Source organism: Orcinus orca, chromosome 16, assembly GCF_937001465.1.
Source record: "Orcinus orca chromosome 16, mOrcOrc1.1, whole genome shotgun sequence".
NCBI classification, from domain to species: Eukaryota; Metazoa; Chordata; class Mammalia; order Artiodactyla; family Delphinidae; genus Orcinus; species Orcinus orca.
The window spans coordinates 18,257,265-18,274,345 of record NC_064574.1 but is presented as its reverse complement, the minus strand read 5'-3'; the positions used below and the strand labels follow the sequence as shown (position 1 = coordinate 18,274,345).

General features: G+C 42.6%; 1 protein-coding gene across 12 annotated transcripts in view; it reads right to left on the bottom strand.

Moving 5' to 3' along the window:
* PTPRT (protein tyrosine phosphatase receptor type T) overlaps positions 1-17,081 on the bottom strand; it is a 1,087,126-nt gene that overhangs the window by 384,853 nt on the left and 685,192 nt on the right. For all 12 annotated transcript variants that reach the window (XM_049698694.1, XM_049698695.1, XM_012534093.3 and 9 more), the window contains exon 9: positions 10,126-10,235. In XM_049698694.1, the coding sequence (XP_049554651.1) occupies positions 10,126-10,235 (110 nt within the window). The remainder of the gene's footprint in view (positions 1-10,125; positions 10,236-17,081) is intronic.

Below are 17,081 nucleotides of genomic sequence, written 5' to 3'. Positions count from 1 at the left end.
TACTCTTCTCTTGGTGAAGAATGAAGAAAAAGTAGCCAGAGAAAAGGATCAGAGTGAGGGGAAGACATCCACCTGCCATCTTCTGAGACCCATGAAAGGATAATCTCTGAATCATAAATTTGAATTCCAGCCTCCAGAGACTTCAGGATGAAGGCTCAAATGCCTTGATGATAGATGAACACTCACAACCCCTCTTCAGTTTTTAGTCCCAAACAAAGAGCTGTTCTGACCAAAACACAAAGGAAAGAGCCAGCCAGTTAAAAGCGCCAAATCCGTGCCACACTGCCCTGTCCAGGTGGAAATCCAACAGGAGTAATAAGGTAAAACATCTGAGATGAAAAGAGAACAACTTCTGATGTTTAAAGAGACACTCGGCAGCTTAAACACTGCCTCTGGGCATAGTTTATTGAGAGGACCAGGTAGCCAAAGAGAGGGTTCCATCAGTAGGCACGTGGCTGTGTGTACAGGCCACTCCTCACAAAGCCCACCGGATGCACAGTACATCAAAACACAGTTTCCCTCCCACGTAAGGAACGTGAAGGAGAGCCCGGCTGGCCAAATGCAGAACGACCCTTTCATTTCCCTCCCTCCACTCTCTTAGGACAACTGTAAATGCACAGGATTAAATTTAACCTGCAGGGTTTTTTTTTAATTCAAATTTTTCTTTAGCAAAAGCTCTGGAGAGGAATTACGGCAGAAGTTCATGAGAAACAGCTGGGAGCCCATCGAGACATTCCTATGACACGGATAGGAAATGACCTGGAGTTTCTCGAGGCAAGGAGAAAACAGACATAGAGCCCTGTGCCTCTGAAATCTACTATAGTTAACTCTCCAAAAAAAGTAGAGCAATTCCAAGGATGCAATGGGGACTGAGGGTACAGCCCAAGGGTAGAGGCTTCACACGCACATGTGAACAAATACATACGTGCATACACGTGCCATGTTACAGCTACATACACTCGCAAACCTACATGCTTATAAACACATACACCAAGACAAATATACTGGTCCACGTGTGCTCACTGTGGGAATATTTTCCATGCAGTAACTCCTACTGCTTTCTTTACAGCTAAGTTGAATGACTAATGTTTATTGTGAAAACCTTTTTATTGCCAGGAGAACATGATTTGCTGTTCTTCAGGTAACAAGCGCTATGCATCTGTTGATTCCTACTGTCACATTACCTGGCTCCATCACAAATACCTGTGTTGTAATAAAAAAAAAAGAAAGAAACACCCCGAGGCTAATATATAGGCATTCTTGGTATGCTAAAAGTGGATGACAGTCAGCTCTAATGGTCCCACTTACATAAATGCAACTTATTCATATCAGAAGGCAACTTCCTTTCCTTCCAGACTCAGAGTGCCAGAAATCATTCCTTTCAACCAGCCTGTCAGCCCAGCAGACCTGTATGTGGCAGAGGAACATCCTACGGAGGACGCGTAATGGGCTGAGGGTTAGGAAAAACGGCTCCTTGACATCCCAGGTCTCTGACTTTTAAGACTTAGGGAAAGCCTGTGGGAAAATCTATGAAGCTTTGGGTGTGCGTATGCCTTTTTGTAAATCTCACAAATAAACAACAGAACTAACTTCTACTGTAAAAGGAGAGGGGAAGGTATTTGTAAGGTAAAGTCCATGGTGGATTCTGCTGTCAGAGCTGCAAGATGCCATTCACGAAATGCAAAGGGATATTGACGGACTGATCCGGTCTTGTGTGTCTTCAATTATTGCACAAACTGTTTAGCAAACTTGAGGGAAAAAAAGCCAATGCTTCTTGAATTTGAGCCTTAACATAATTAGTGCCTAGCATCTGCACGGGCATGAGTTTGAGCTGGCTATAGTGTAACATCAGACAATGCTGTATTCCAGAAGAGTGAAAATGAAGGCAGGGGAAAGCCAGAGTCATGACTGTGTTTATTTAGCAGGTATTTAGCTAGGATAACATATCAGAGTGGACTGACTGGATGCATGTTATGGAATGCTTCTTCCCAACCTTGGATGTACACTAAAATTTCCCAAAGCACTTAAAAAAAAAAAAAAAAAAAAAAACTCCACATGGATAGAACTTTCCCTCCAGATATTCTGATTTATTTGGAATACAATGATGCCTAAGCATTCAGTCATCCATCCATCCATCTATTTATGTATCCACCTACCAATGTATTTATGATATGTTTTGGAGCTCTCAAGGTATGATTCTCATTTTCAGCCAGGCTTGAGAACCACTCAACTTGTCAGACAAAATTTCACCATTACCCCTTATTAAGATAAAGTACAAATCTACACACCCATATAAGGAATATCTATTGAGCACATATGATGTGCAAACTTTTCTTTTAGGTCCTGAGGACACACTAAAAAGCAAAAACAAATATGACCAGTGTCCGTTCAAGATGAGTTCTCCACCAGGCTGGAGAACCAGGGAAGAGCTAGTTTCACAGTTCAGTTCTGAAGGTCGTCTGTGGGCAGAATTCCATCTTTTGCTCAGGGGAGCTCAGTCTTTTGTTCTATTCTGAGCTCCAACTCAGAGGGCCTCCATAGTGAGGCCCCCCCACACTATGGAGGGCAATCTGCTTTACTCAAAGTCCACTGGCTTAAATGTTAATCTTATCCAAAAACACCATCACAAAAACATCCAGGATAATGTTTGACCTCATATCTGGGCACCGTGGCCCAGTCAAGTTGACACATAAAATAACCATCACACGGCCCGTACCCTTATGGGGCTAAAAGTCCGGTAGGGGACTAGATGATGCTATAGCACACAAACAAAATAAGTGCAGATTGTAAAAACGGTATGACAGAAATAAGCAAATTGCCGGAGAAAATGGACAGTACAGGGAAAAAGCCTCTTGGAGGTGAAGGATAGGAAGGAACCAGCCACAAGAAACATCAAGTAAAAAGTGCTATAGGCAGAAGCGACAGCATTCACAAAGTCACATGGGCTGCAAAGAACTGGATGAGCTGGAGGAAGTGTTAGAAAGCCAGAGGGGCTGGTACACAGAAAACAGTGGGAAGAGAGGCAGGAGCTGAAGTTAGAGGGGCCAGATCATCCGGGGCTCTAAAGTTAAGACGAAGCCAAAGCAGGGAAGTAACATGACTGAATTTACTTTTCAAGATACTCTGTCTGGCTGCAATGTGGGGAAGTGGAATAGGGGAAGTGTGGGTGGGGGATCGGCAGGGGGTTCTGAAGTGGTCCAGGCATCAGATCAGTGCTCAGAACACTGTGGTGGTGGAGGTGGTGTCGTAGGACCTGGCCTGGATGGAACTTTCTAGAGTATTTGATGTGTGGCAGGTGGGAGGAATGGATGATTCCCACACTTACGGCTTAAACGATTCAAAAGAAATAAGAGCCTTTTTCCTAGTTACCGGCCCGGTTCATGTTACACCCACTAGCCGCCTGCATTATGCAAATTGTACATCGTAATTAATGTAGATCCAGCTTGAATTATGCAAATTCTTGCTTTGGGCTGTGCTAGTCACTTCCTGCCTCTACTACCTCCTGCCCATCGAAGACCACATCCCATCCTCCCTACTGACCCTCTGTGGACTGGAGCCATAAGCCTGTCTTGGGTGACCGAGCCCTGAGAGGTCATTACGGCCAAGCCAAGAGAAGGCAGGAGGATGAACATCCAAAAGGAGGCAGCACCTCCCCCGGGCCTTTCTCTGAGAGCCTGCTCTGAGCTCATCACGCAGCTGGCCCCTCTCTCCATCAGTGCTTGTCTGCACTGGTCCTGCGCAGAACTCCTCTCCGGCTCAGAACACATGCCTGGCCTTCCTGCAATGCACTCTGATGGAATGCTGATTCCTGGGGCCCATGCGTTTGGTTCAGATCAAATGCAACTGTCTATATGCTGGAAAAATATTGACGACCCTCCAACCTATCCCGACTTTTAAAGGGGCTTCTGCACAGGAATGCCGCCTTGTTTTACTGAGGCGAAGTCTGTGTTTTATTTAACTCTGAACGCCAGGCGCCTAGAATAGCTTGCAGGATAAATGTCAATCAACTCTAGCATAATCAAGACACCCATTCCTGCCTCATTAGGGTCCTCTCATTCCCTTTAAGCTTCTCAGATTTATACACTGTAATTAGAAACTTGGTGATTTTGACTGCTAAACATAAAGGCTTACTGGGAAGCTTCTCATGTCTGAATTTTTAAAATTTGCACACGTTAATCGGCTGCATCTTCTGGCCCAATTCCCTCACACCGTTTTATATTTATTTTTGGACAGAGACGAGAACCATTAATTGAATTGAAACACATATTATTGTTTTTCATGAACTCTGAACAGCTTGTCTCTGAATGACTTTACTGAGGAGTTTTCAGGCAACTGTTTGACTGGATTGTTCCCCCTGTGACCGCATTCTGGCTTGCGTGCGTGTCTGCAGTTGCCTGGTCTGCTTTTAGGGAGTCCTGTTGTTCGCAAGAGCAGAGTCAGAGTGGAAGGGGTCACGCCAACCCTCTTCACGTACAGGCCCTGATTGGGGCACCCTGATATCCCATCAAACCCAAGTAGGGCTCCGGAAGAGTCTATGCAAATAGCATGCTTTCCACGTCCCTGGTGAAAATCCTCAGTTCTCTGGACCCCATGTGAGCAGAGACATCCCTCAGTTCATGTAGTCGCCACATTATTCATCCAAGGACTGCAGTGTCTGCATCAAGCAGAGCTTTCCAGAGCCAGATTAGGACATTTTAGGACGTGTCTTACGCCACTGCTTCTCCCATGTTCATGTGCACGTGAGTCACCTAGTTGAGACACAGACTCTGATTCAGTGGATGAGCTGGGGCCTGAGATGCTGCATGTCTGACCTGCTCCCAGGTGATGCTGATCTGCGGGTGTGTAGGCACGGGGCCTCTGACGTGACCTCTCTTCATGCACTGTCTGTCACCCTGCTGGGGAAGTGACCACAGAAGCGCACCCTGCGTCTCCACTAAAATACAAATTCCCGAAGATCTGAGGCCATGGGCTATGCACCCTGATGCGTCCTGCTGCAGCAGAGGCGAGGCTGGCTTCAGCGGCCTCTCATGAGCATTCTGAGCTCCCCCTTCAGTGGGCACGGAGAGAGGTCGTGGCTGTTGGAGAATCAGGCCGTTTCACAGCCCTGGGGTGGCATCAGGGTAGGGGGCTAGACTCCCAGCCCTTAGGGATAGGAGGCCAGAATCTAAGTCCATGGTTCCAGGGAGCTCTTCAAGATAAGAACTCCTGACTGAAAGGGAGGTGTCAAAGTCCAGAAAGGGGCAGCAAGGAGAAAGCAGATGTGACAAAGTTTTCACCTCTTCCACCTGCATGCAAGGGCTTCCAACAAATAGCTGAGCCCTCACTGCAGCATCACAGATGAGTTAAATGTCCTTGCCTCCTGGCACATTTTGCAGGTGTCCCTGAGATGCTTATTGTGCTCACAGCCACTAGCCACACAACAGCCAGGTGATTTTTTTAAGAATGCAAATATGATTCCTTCACTCCTCTGCTGAAAATCCTCCTAGGGTGTTCTGTTCCTCTCAGGAGAAAGTGCAAACTCTAGAAGCCTTGCGTAACCTGACTCTGCCCACCCACTCTCCACATGGCCTCATCACCATCGTCCATGCTCACCAGGCTTCAGTCACCCTGACCTCCTTCCTACTTGTCAAACAGGCCAGAGTCATTCCTACTGCAGGGCCTTTACACGAGTTGTTTTCCTTCAAGGGTCATCACTGCTTTGCCTCTCAAGTCTCTGGCCACGGGCAAGGTTTCAACAGCAGAGCAAATCCAAAATGAGGTGTAAAACTTTGGTTGTGTGGGGTTGGCGTGGATTTGCTTTTCCTTTGAATTTTCCCCAGTAGAAGCCTGGAACAGTTTGACACCTTTATATTACAAAGAGGGGACTGAAGCCCAGAGACTGAATGGGACATAATCAAACCATTCCGATTTTGGAGGGCAGAACTGTCCAAGGGTGGGCCCACAGGTTATGACTTGGACCCACGGGGAAGGGAATTTAATCTTAACATATGACATACTACTCAGACCTGCTGTGTTTAACAATTTTTACAATATTTACAAAGTTATAACTCTTCTTCACTCCCTCCTCTTTTTGGCTTTTGACTTTGCTGCGTCCAAGGTTGTACATAGGAAGGCACAGACAATCCTGGATTTCTCTTCCATTTGTGTTGTCTGATTTTTCCTTGCCACAAAATGTACTTTCTGAGATCAGAAGAGGGTGATTTGTGATTTATGGATTTCTCTCTAGAAATTATAACCAGAACCTAATTTAAAAAATCAAATTGGTTTCATCTAATTACATTTGGAAATTGCCTCATAAACACATGTTCTGTTATGAATGTCTTTAAAAGCAAGGTCTCCTGCTCACTATCTGAGGCAGGATTGGGTTGAGCCCAGCGTGGGGGAGACTCCCCATCCTGCTGAAACTTTCTGAAGAATAGTGCAGTCTAGAGCCGTGCTTCTCAAACTTTAATGCCCATGTGAATCACCCAGGGATCTTGGTAAAATGAAGACTCTGATTCAGGAAGTCTGGTGGGGTCTGAGATGCTGTATTTCTAACCAGCCAATGCTGCTGGTCCATGGACCACACTGGATAAGGGGCGAGACACCTGCACTTGAATTCAGGACCCGTGAGTTGCATAACCTTGGTCCTTACATTTCACCTCTCCAAGTCTCAGTGGCCTCATTTTTATGTAATGGCAAGAGCTAATATTTTTCAATGCTATTTCTAAATGCCAAACGCAGTACTAAACATATATTTATGGTTATTAATAAATATAAATGAGCAGTTCCTTAATGTACCCAAGGTTATACAGCAAGGAAGTGGCAGAGCTGGGATTCACATCTAGGCTGCCTGACCTCAAAGTCAACATTCTTACCTTCTGAGGCCTCACTGGTTTGTGACACACATGGTCACAGCCATGTTTATGGTCAACATATAAGGCCTAAGCCCATGACCTCCTTAGGTCCCTTCACAGCGTCAACCCAGAAGTTTGGCATATTCCCAAAAGGTAACCTCAAATGCTCAAACAAGTCAGACAGCAGCCGCCTTCTAGCTCTGGTTCTCTGTATTACAGCCTAAGGAGAAGCCAAGAAACTACCTGAAGGTGTCTCACCACAGCTGTTTCCAGTAGAGTCCCTCACGGGAATGCCAATAGCCCAGCAACTGGTCTTTGAATATCCACAAGGCACTGGGTTCACAGAGAAGCGAGAAGAAAGGTGCGTTGTCCTAATCCGTGTGCACCTTTGTGCCTAGAGTTCCAGACAGCGTACCATCTGTGAGTCTACCTTTGGAACAGAGCAGGACCCTATGGGGCCTTCTCAGGACAGAACCACCCGCCATGTCCTCCGCCTGCCTCCTGTCTGTAGAAAAACTTTAGCCAAAGAATACATTTAAAGTGAGGAAATGCAGAAACAAATGCAAGCAGTCAAATAAAACAAAGTAATAATAGTTTAGCCATTAAGCAAAGTCAAAGACCTTTAGTTCTTCCTCAAGGGCTGCAGATAATATTCTGAGCCACATTCTTTGAGCTATCTTGCAGATACTGAAACTCTCACCAGGTGGAAGAAGTTAACTACACGATGACCAGACTGTAGCCATGACATAAGCCGCTCCATCTGACACAATTCCGAGAACTAACTTCAAGGAAGTGGGAACAAACTGACGCGGGAACTGAAGATTAACTGTACTTAAAACAATCAATATGATGCTGATCAGACCACCCTATGACCAATTCCAAGATGACTGTCAGAGCTCACGGTGCTTTGCTGCACTTAAGCCCCTCCCTCCACCCATACATCCCTGAAACTCCCCCTTTAAAAGCTCTTGCCCTCTGATTGGCAGTGGGGAGTTGGCTTTTGGACATGAGTCTGCCTTCTCCCCAGGTTGCTAGCCTCCTGAATAAAGCAAACTTTCCTTTCCAACCCACGTCTGTCTCTCAAGTATTGGCTTTCGAGCAGCAAGCAGCCAAACGTGAGTTCAGCAGCCCCTTCGGGGAGCTCGTGCTCAGTGTGTCTAACTCACAGCTATGTCTGCACTCTTGCTCTCTCTCCATCTATTTCTTTCTTCTTACTGTGGAATCACAATCAAGGGTTTCCTAGCCCAGCGCAGTGCATAATCCTGTTACAGCAAGAGGGATACTGCTCCTGTGGAAGCAATCTGTGCAGATATGACTCCACCTGCAACGTGGCCTAGACCTGTGGTTTCCAAAGGCAGGTAGGTACAAGAACCGGGGTCTCTTTTCACGCCAGTGCTGTCCTCAATTCGAGGCAAAATGAGGAAAAAATAAGGAGAATGTCATGAGTTACCCATAAAGCTAAATTTATTCGATTTACAGGACTGCCTTTTATTCTGAGATTATGTCCTTTCTATATTTTTGAAATTGTCTTTTATGAAACAATGTTAATAAAAGATGGTAAAGTACTCTATGTTGGTTCCCCCAAACCATTTGAAATGTTACTGGCCTGTGAATTCCAAAAGTCTTCAACATCTGGCATTGAGAGCCATTTATATAACACCACCAAGCAACTTAACAACTTAAGTCCTGGGTCCTTTCCCTCTGCTTTACAAAGGGCAGGTGGGTAGATGTCTATCTCATCTGTGTGTATGTGAGTGTGTATGTGACTGTGTATGATCGCAGCCTGTGCTTTACAAAGAACAGTGCGTAGCTTTTAAATGACTGGGTTTTGTTTCAGTTGAGTTTCCAGTCCCTTTCTTCCCTAATAAGGTCTTGAATGTGTCGCAGGCAAGGTCTATCAGTATGAGTACCTCCTCTCCTTTAGCAGCATCCTTGGGAAGGATGCTTCTCTCAAGCCCATGTTCCAAGATGGAGATGTCAGACAGCTCTGCCTCTGAGGAACGCTGGATGGAGTGAGATAAGGTGTTTCCTGAAGGTGTTTTCTCTAGCACCCTGTACATAAGACAGTTTTCTCTTCCCTCAGCCCTGAGGTCCGTCCAGGTCTCTCTAGCGAATTTGTGTCCATCAGATTTACCTTGAATATTTCTCCCTCATCAATACCCCTTGACTTTCCTCCCCAGAGCTCATCCTCCCTTATGGCGGCGATATTCTTCCCCAAGCTCTCTCTCAACAGGTGTACCTTTCTGCATAAGCACTGAGTCATTAGTCCCTCCATGAGCCAGCAGTGTATTTCAGCCTGGGATGCCTATCACCTTTCCCCTCTCAGACTCCCTGGAGAAACCCTGAAGCAACGATTAACCTCCCCCATCTTACAGATGAGAAAACTGAGGCTTGAAGAGAGGAAGAACCTGCTAAAGGTCACTTGAGATGGTGATAGGACTACTAGGATACCAGACTCTATCCTTCCAGCTTCAGTTTCCATGCCCTTTCTCTGCATTGCTGCATTTTCTTATTATAATCTGTATCAACAACCTTGTGGTGTCTCAGAACACAAGGGGTGAGAAGAAAGTCAATCTCGCCCATATCCCAATATTAGCATTTAGCTATATCAGCCTTATTGAAGTTTTACTGTTTGCTTCTGCTCTGCAATGAGCTTCTATACCATCTATTCTAATTTTGAAAGTTTTCAGTGAGGCCACATTGTGTTGGCTTGATGGGAGCATTCTTGTCCAAGGACATTCTGCTCCATCTCTGATATAAGACCCTGCTGATCCTGGGAGAAGGGCTTTCAACACCATCACCTTGGCTCTGTGGCCAAGGCCTCACCATATGCCTTAGCCACAGAGCAATGTCAAAGCTCAAGAATCATGTACCCCCAGTTAGAGGATGACATTGGGACCATCCTGGAAGCCCAGGGACTGATATGGGTACCACGGGAATCATGTGAGTGTTGTGATTTTCCAGAGGAACTGCAAGTACTGTTTGCCAGGCCTGGGTCTGCTCAGCTGTGCCAGGACTACCTGACTCCTTGAGTCCTAATGCCTTTGCTGAAGAGATCAATAATCCTTTCAATGCCCATTTGTCTTTGTCACTAGGGCTATCAAGACAGCTCAGTTGATGCCCCTGTGTTTTTTTCCCACTGTATTATCAGAAACCTTCCAGTAAGTTGTGTCTCACTCACCTTTGTGCCCTTGATGGAGCTCTGCACACAGTAGGTATTTGCCAACGTCAGGCTGAAGGAAACTGAATAAAGCCAAGCCAAGTGATACAATCACAGGGGCCTCCTTACCTCGTAGAGCGTGATGACCCCGTTGGTCTCATTGGGAGGTTTCCACTGGATGTAGATCTTCTCCTCAAAGGGACCCCCTTGGATGGACTCTAGAGGAACAGCTCCTGGAACTACAGAAGGAAAAAATTAGGAACTTGATGTCACCTTCCATCTCATTTCGCCAGCCTCATTGACCTAGAACAGGAGTCAGCAAAATTATCCTGTAAACGGTCAGATAATAAATACTTTAGGCTTTGTGGGCCATGCAGTCCCTGTTATAACTACTCAACTTTGGCACCTGCAGCATAAAAACACCCATAGACAATCCATAAATAAATGGGCATGTCTGTGTTCCAAAAAAACTTTATTTCTAGCAACAGGCAAGGGCTGGAGTTGACCCATGGGCCATAGTTGGCTAACCAATTCTCTGGAAGACCGATGGCTTTTCATCTGCAGGCTCTGAGCAAGTTTCTTCTGGAACTAAAACTGACCAGGGTAAAGAGGACATCTGTAGGTCCCAGCCCTGCCAGCAGTAGGATTCTGGAATTAGACTCTTGCCTTAGGACTGGTATTTGAGGAATGCAACGTGAACATCACTATCATTTTCCCAAACCTGTCAAGCTTTCTCCAGCTACAGGAAGTGCTTCCATAGTTTCCTAATCCCTGAATCTACCAGGAACTATGTGCCTTGAAACTTCAGTCTAATTAGAGGGCAGCTCATTTGTCTAGCTGCTGAGTCTCCAACGCCTGACACGTGGTAGATGCATAACAACCATTTGCTGCTTGGACAAATAGATGAGTCAATGACCTATGCCAGCATTTTGCCCTAATGAGCAAAACCTTTCCTGGGCTGTTTCTGTACCCAGATAAGTCTTCCTGCCAGCATCCTCCTGCTGAATTCCACCATCATTATGACAGTCTGGAAGATGCTGAACCGTAAAATAATGATTCCCCCAACTTCCCGTTATAACCCCCTAGAGGATCATGAATTCATGTAAGTCATTACAGAATCTATTTATATTTTGGCATTATAAACACAGGTATTTTTACTAAGTGCTTACTCTGTGATCAGAATTCTACATACATTATTTCATTTAAGCTACAAAAGAGCTCTGCCCGGTAGTATTATCTCCTTTCTGCTGATAAGGGAACTGAGGCTCAGAGAATTAAATAACTTGCTCAAGGTCATATGGCTCTTAAGTTGCAAAGAGGAAAGTGAACACCTGTCTGTGAGCTTCAAAGCATATACTCTTAATCATCATGCTGTGCCTCTCTAGATATAGCCACGGCCATATGTTGCAATCAGTTCCCTATTGTTAAATTAAAATATATTTAGTTTTTCTCATTACGGACATGATACACAGAATTTGTTGAATATTAAAAATCTACAAAAAAAGATTTTTTAAAAAAGAAAAGAACAAAATCACTCATAATCCCTGTAACTGGAGATATTTTTCCAGTATCTTCACATGACTATGCATATACATATTTTATTTTTAAAAATTAAACTCCTACTGTGCATATTGTGTTGTGACCTTCTCTTATCGCTAAACAGATAACAGTTTTAAAAAAATCCTTGTTCTTTGGGGCCATGCATTTGAATGGCTACTTAGAGCAGGATATGCCCCATTATAGTCACCAATCCTTTATTATTGGGCATTAAAGTTGGTTTGAATTCTTTATGATTATAATAACACTGAAATGAGCATTCTTACAAATAGGTATTTGAATGCAACTCTGCTGACGTCCCTAAGATAAATTCTTGGAAATTAATTTATTGGGCCAAAGTAAATGAACTATTTTATCTTTAAGGCTTTTGACATATATTACCAGATTGCCTTCCAGAAAGTTCACACAATTCTGGGCTCCCCAAACAGAAGGATATGCCAATTCCCAATCCATGACAACAACGACTATTTAAAAGATTAAGCATATGTAGTTGTACCTTTTTTAGAATACTGGAGAGCACAGATTTGTTTTTCAGTTTAATTGGCCATTTGCATTGATTCTTTTATGAACATGCTCTCTATACCCTGTGCTCATTTTCCTGGATGACTCTTCATTTCTGTTCATCATTGTCTTATGATTTATAATCTGTTTTTAAGCTTTTTTGCATAGGTTACAATAGTTTTGGTCAGTTCTTCATTTGCTTTTTAAATCTTTTAGGTATGTAGAAACTTCTAAGTATTCAGATCTCTTATTGCTTTTCCTTATCCCGTCATCCTTTCCACAAATATTTATTGAATACTTAATATGACCAAGGGACTTGGTGATAGACATTACAGATACACCAGGGACAGAGAAAGATATAGTCAAATCCTTGATAAAGCTTGTATTCTGGAAAGGGAGACTACATTAAATAATTGCAATCATAATTAGTTTTTTAAAGTTGTTATCAGGACTTTGAGGTAAACACATAAGATGTTGGAAGAATTATAACCAGCAGAGAAAATCTAGCCTGGCAAATCAGGATAATGAGTAGAAAGTAAGTTAGGGTTGATGGATAAGTAGAAGCTACTAGGACAATCCTGGGGATGGTGGGTGTTGGAGTGCAGTGGATGGCTTTGTGGAGGAAAGTGTGGAAGGAGAAAAGCCATCCTGGGGAGAGAAGATGGTAGCTTGGACCAGGGTGACGGTACTGTAGAAGAGAATTAGACTGTGTCAGAGATTTGGGGGAGCTCCTGTGATTTGGTGGTGATGGAGGAAAGAGACGTGTCAAGGTAAAACCCCAGCTCTTCTGTTTCATACCAGTGGGGTGGATCAGAGGTTGTTCATAGAAAGGGAGCCTTAGAGGATGCCTAGTCTTGGAAAGGAAGCTGGCAAGCTCAGTTCTGTCATAATTCATTGGACAAGTATGCAGAACACCCAGGGGGCAATGTTGTAGCAGTGGGGTGGGGGCAGTGGGTAGCGATGTTTAGGCACTGAAACCATGGGCAGGGAGTAGATCTTGTAGCCAGAGTGCAGAGGAGAACAAAAGTAGCAAGTCTAGGACTAAGGCAAGAAGAACTCCAAACTTAACAAGGAAAACAAAGAAACTCGGAAACTGGGAAGCCGTGTTCAGAGAGGCAACAGAAAACCAGGAAGGTGGGCTGTCACTGAAGCAACCAAGGGAGGAGCAGAAAGGTATTGGTTAACAGTGACAGGTGTGGATGCCGAGTAAGATGCAACCTTCTGTTTGCTTACTGAATGGAGTGTCTTCAAGGTTACCTGTGAACTGAGCAAGGGTAATTTAGGGAGAACACTGGTGTCATAAGTCATCTTTTAATGGGTGGAGAAAAGAGTGGAAGGTGAGGCGAGTAAACAAACAAACAAAATGTTTACTTGTGTTGAGATGAGTAAACATTTTGGCTGCGAAGGGGAGGTGAATGCAAGAAGGAGCAGGAATGAGACATGGAGCTAAAGTACTGCCCCCTCCCAGAGAGGGAGAGGTTATAGCATGATTAAAGGCAACCAGGAAAAAATCCAAAATTGACGTAAGAGGTAAAAGGATAGGAAAGAGAGAGGAAACAACTGACATTAGTAGGGTCCTGAAAATGCCAGGGCAGGGAAAGAGGGCATCCTTCCCTCTGTGAGATAAGAGGAAGAAAATATGCAAGTGCTCTGGAGAGGGGGGTTGAGGTGTCCTCTAATGGCTCTACTTTCTTGAGAAGAGAGAGTGAAACCATCTACCCAAAGTGTCCTGGAGGAAGAGCTTCGTCAGGAACCTGGAGAAGCTTTAAGAGGTGAAAGGTGAGCTGAACAGAGAGGTGCTGGCGCTGCTCACTAAGAAGGCTGTATCAGATGCAGGCTGGGATGGGACCACCACCTGGGCTCCTCCTTTCGTACTAGCTCAGAGCAAATTCTCTTTTTTACCCAACATCAGATGAACAGTCATCTGTATTTTCTGCCTTCAACTTTTTCTTTTGAAACCTAACACTTTAATCCATCTGGGATCAATATTATGTACTGTACAAAATGGAAATCTCACTAGAGTTCTTTACAATATTCTTAGGATAATAAATTGACCAGTCAAAACTTTCCCCAGTGATTTAAAATGCCATTTTATTATCACATTAAATTATTTTATATTCTAGCATATGTTGTTGGCTTTCTGCTCTATTTCATTGAGTCATAGCTTCTATTCTGACAGTATCTCTCTGTTGTGTTGATATAGCATGTTTTAATATTCAGTAGAACAGGTCCTTTCCAAATATCATCATTCTTTTGCAAGTTTTCTGGACTATCAATACCCATGTATTCTTCCAGAAGAATACTAGAATAATTTTACAAAACTTCCAAAATGTTCCATCAGAATCTTTATTTCCCTTGCATTCTTCACTTCTCTGGGGGACAAGTGACACCTTTTTTATAACAAGTCCTCCTGCCAGTAATATTGTATTAATTCTCATTTCTTAATGTTTTCTTTTTAGGTCTCCCAGTTAAAAATGTTTTTTTCATTTCTTACAAACTGTGTTCCTAGGATTTTATTACTTTTGTTCATATTATTTTTGCATTACATTAAGGAGTTTCTCTTGTGAAACATACGACAAAATTATGTGTAACACCTGTATATGTAAATAATAATTATGAAATGAACATGCAAGTACCCACTGTCCAATCTAAGAAATAAACCATCACTGTATCATTGGAGCATCCTTTGTGCCTTCACTCTTGACTCCTACTCTCCGCCCCATGAACAAAAAAAATGCATATTATCCTGAATTTTATGTTAATCGTTCTCTTTATTTGGAGTTATAAGTATATACATCTATCTCAAGACAAAATATCATTTAGTTTTTCCTGGTTTCCTTTATATACATAAAGCTGAGTGTTTGTATTGCATGATTTGCATTTGCCACTCAATGCTGTTTTGAGATTCATCCCCACTAATGCACGCAGTTGTATTTCATTCATCTAAATTTTATGAATAGAGTCTTATTTATTTTCTATATTTCTTATTTCTTACTATAGGCAGACATTAAGACTATTTCCCGATGGGGCTATCTTACGGCATTGCTCCTATGAATGTTTTTGTACATTTGGTTGAAAATACGTATGATTTCACTAAGGTATACCTAGAAATAGGACAGGTAGACTAAGGGCAATATCTGTCTTCAGCTCTCCTGAGTAATGCCAAATGATTTTCCAAAGTGTTGGCAGCAACGTACACTCCCTCCAACAACGTTCTGAAAGCTCCTACGTCTCTACATCCTTACAAACACTTGGTATTGTAAGGTTTTTATATTCTAGACCATCTGGTAAGTGTGAAATGATAGATCATTGAGATTTTAGTTGTTTTTGTCTGTTTTCTAAAGAGGATGAGCATCTTTTAGTGTTTTTTGGACATTACTGTCTTCTTCTTATTGACTTGTAGAGGTTCTTTGCATATCCCTGCTATGGGTCCTTTTATTGGCTATGTGTGTTATAAAAATCTTCTCTTGGTTTTTGTCTTCCCTATCCCTTTATGTTACCTTTGGATAAAGATCAATTCTTAATTTTGCTGTGGTCAAATTTATCAGGTTTTCTTTTTTTTTCTTTAGTGACTTGATGGTGGTAATCATTTCACAATGTATACCTATATCAAATCATCATGTTGTAGATCTTAAATATATACAATTTTATTTATCAAATATACCTCAACAAAGCTGGGAAAAAAATAGCAGGACATGCTGTTGGTGCTTACTGCCCATATACTGAGGCTCACTGCAAAACGCTTGCTACTCTACCTGAAGGCTGTGGAAGCAAACTTGGTCTCCACACAGGGTAAGCAAAGAGTGCCAGAGTTAACGTCCCCAAAACATTCTTCAAGCAACGAAAGGAACTTAATGTATGAATATTCTGGTCTCTTCACCATTGGTTGGGTTAACTCTGAGATATGTTCTAGTAATATTTCTCAAACTACCTCAAATACTGAAACCCTTGTTATTGTTATCATTATTATTATTATTAATTTTCTTAATATTATTTTCAACCCACTGTGGACCGATACTATCATAAAATTTTTAAAAAGAATAGGAAAGTAAAATCAAAAAGTAAAAGTGAAATATAAAAACATAGAAAATGCAAGCTCCTCCTTTAAAATACTTAATCTCTTTTTCTGTGATTATCTTGTCAAGGACCTGAAAGAGTTCATGAGTCAGTGCTGGTCTCTGGATTATAGGTGGAATGGCACTGCTCTAAAATCCAGTGATTCCCATGGTAATTTTCTTGATAATGCACATTTTATTGGCTTCCTTCCCTTCCCTGATTCGCTTCTCTCTACTTACCAGTGTGTCCTGGACCATCTCCTAAATAAACTATTTGCATTTGAATCCTTATCTCAGGATCAGATAAATGCAAACAAAAATAATAAATCCAAATAAAATATTCTTATTTAAGAAATACTTTCTCTACCCTGAAGTCATAAGAATATTCCCTTAAACTTTCTTCAGTTTTAAAGTCATACCTTTTATAAAATGTCTTCAACTCATCTGTAATTGTGTTTTCATGTAAAGCATGAGGTAGGGATCTAATTTCAATTCTTCCTCTCTATCCTAGCACTACTTAATGAAAACACATTTTTATTTACTTAACTGATCTGCCATATGCTCCCTCTGCCTTCCATCACATTCCCACGTATGTATGGGTCTATTTCTACGTTCTCTCTATTTTTTTCAATTGTTGTATTAGACTATTCCTGTGTCAATATCATGCCTTTTTTATTAATTGAATGATTCTTTAAATTCTATAGTGCTTCACAATTTTCAAAAGTTTAACACACATGATTTCATATAATCCCATAATAACCCCTTACTCCCCTTACCCTGATATTGCCCCTCCCTGTTCCCTCTCCCCACTGGTAACCACTAATTTGTTCTCTATATCTGTGAGCCTGCTTCTTTTTTGTTTCACTCACTAGTTTGTTGTATTTTTTAGATTCCACATATAAGTGATATCATACAGTATTTGTCTTTGTCTGTCTTTCACTTAGCATAATGCCCTCCAAGTCCATCCATGCT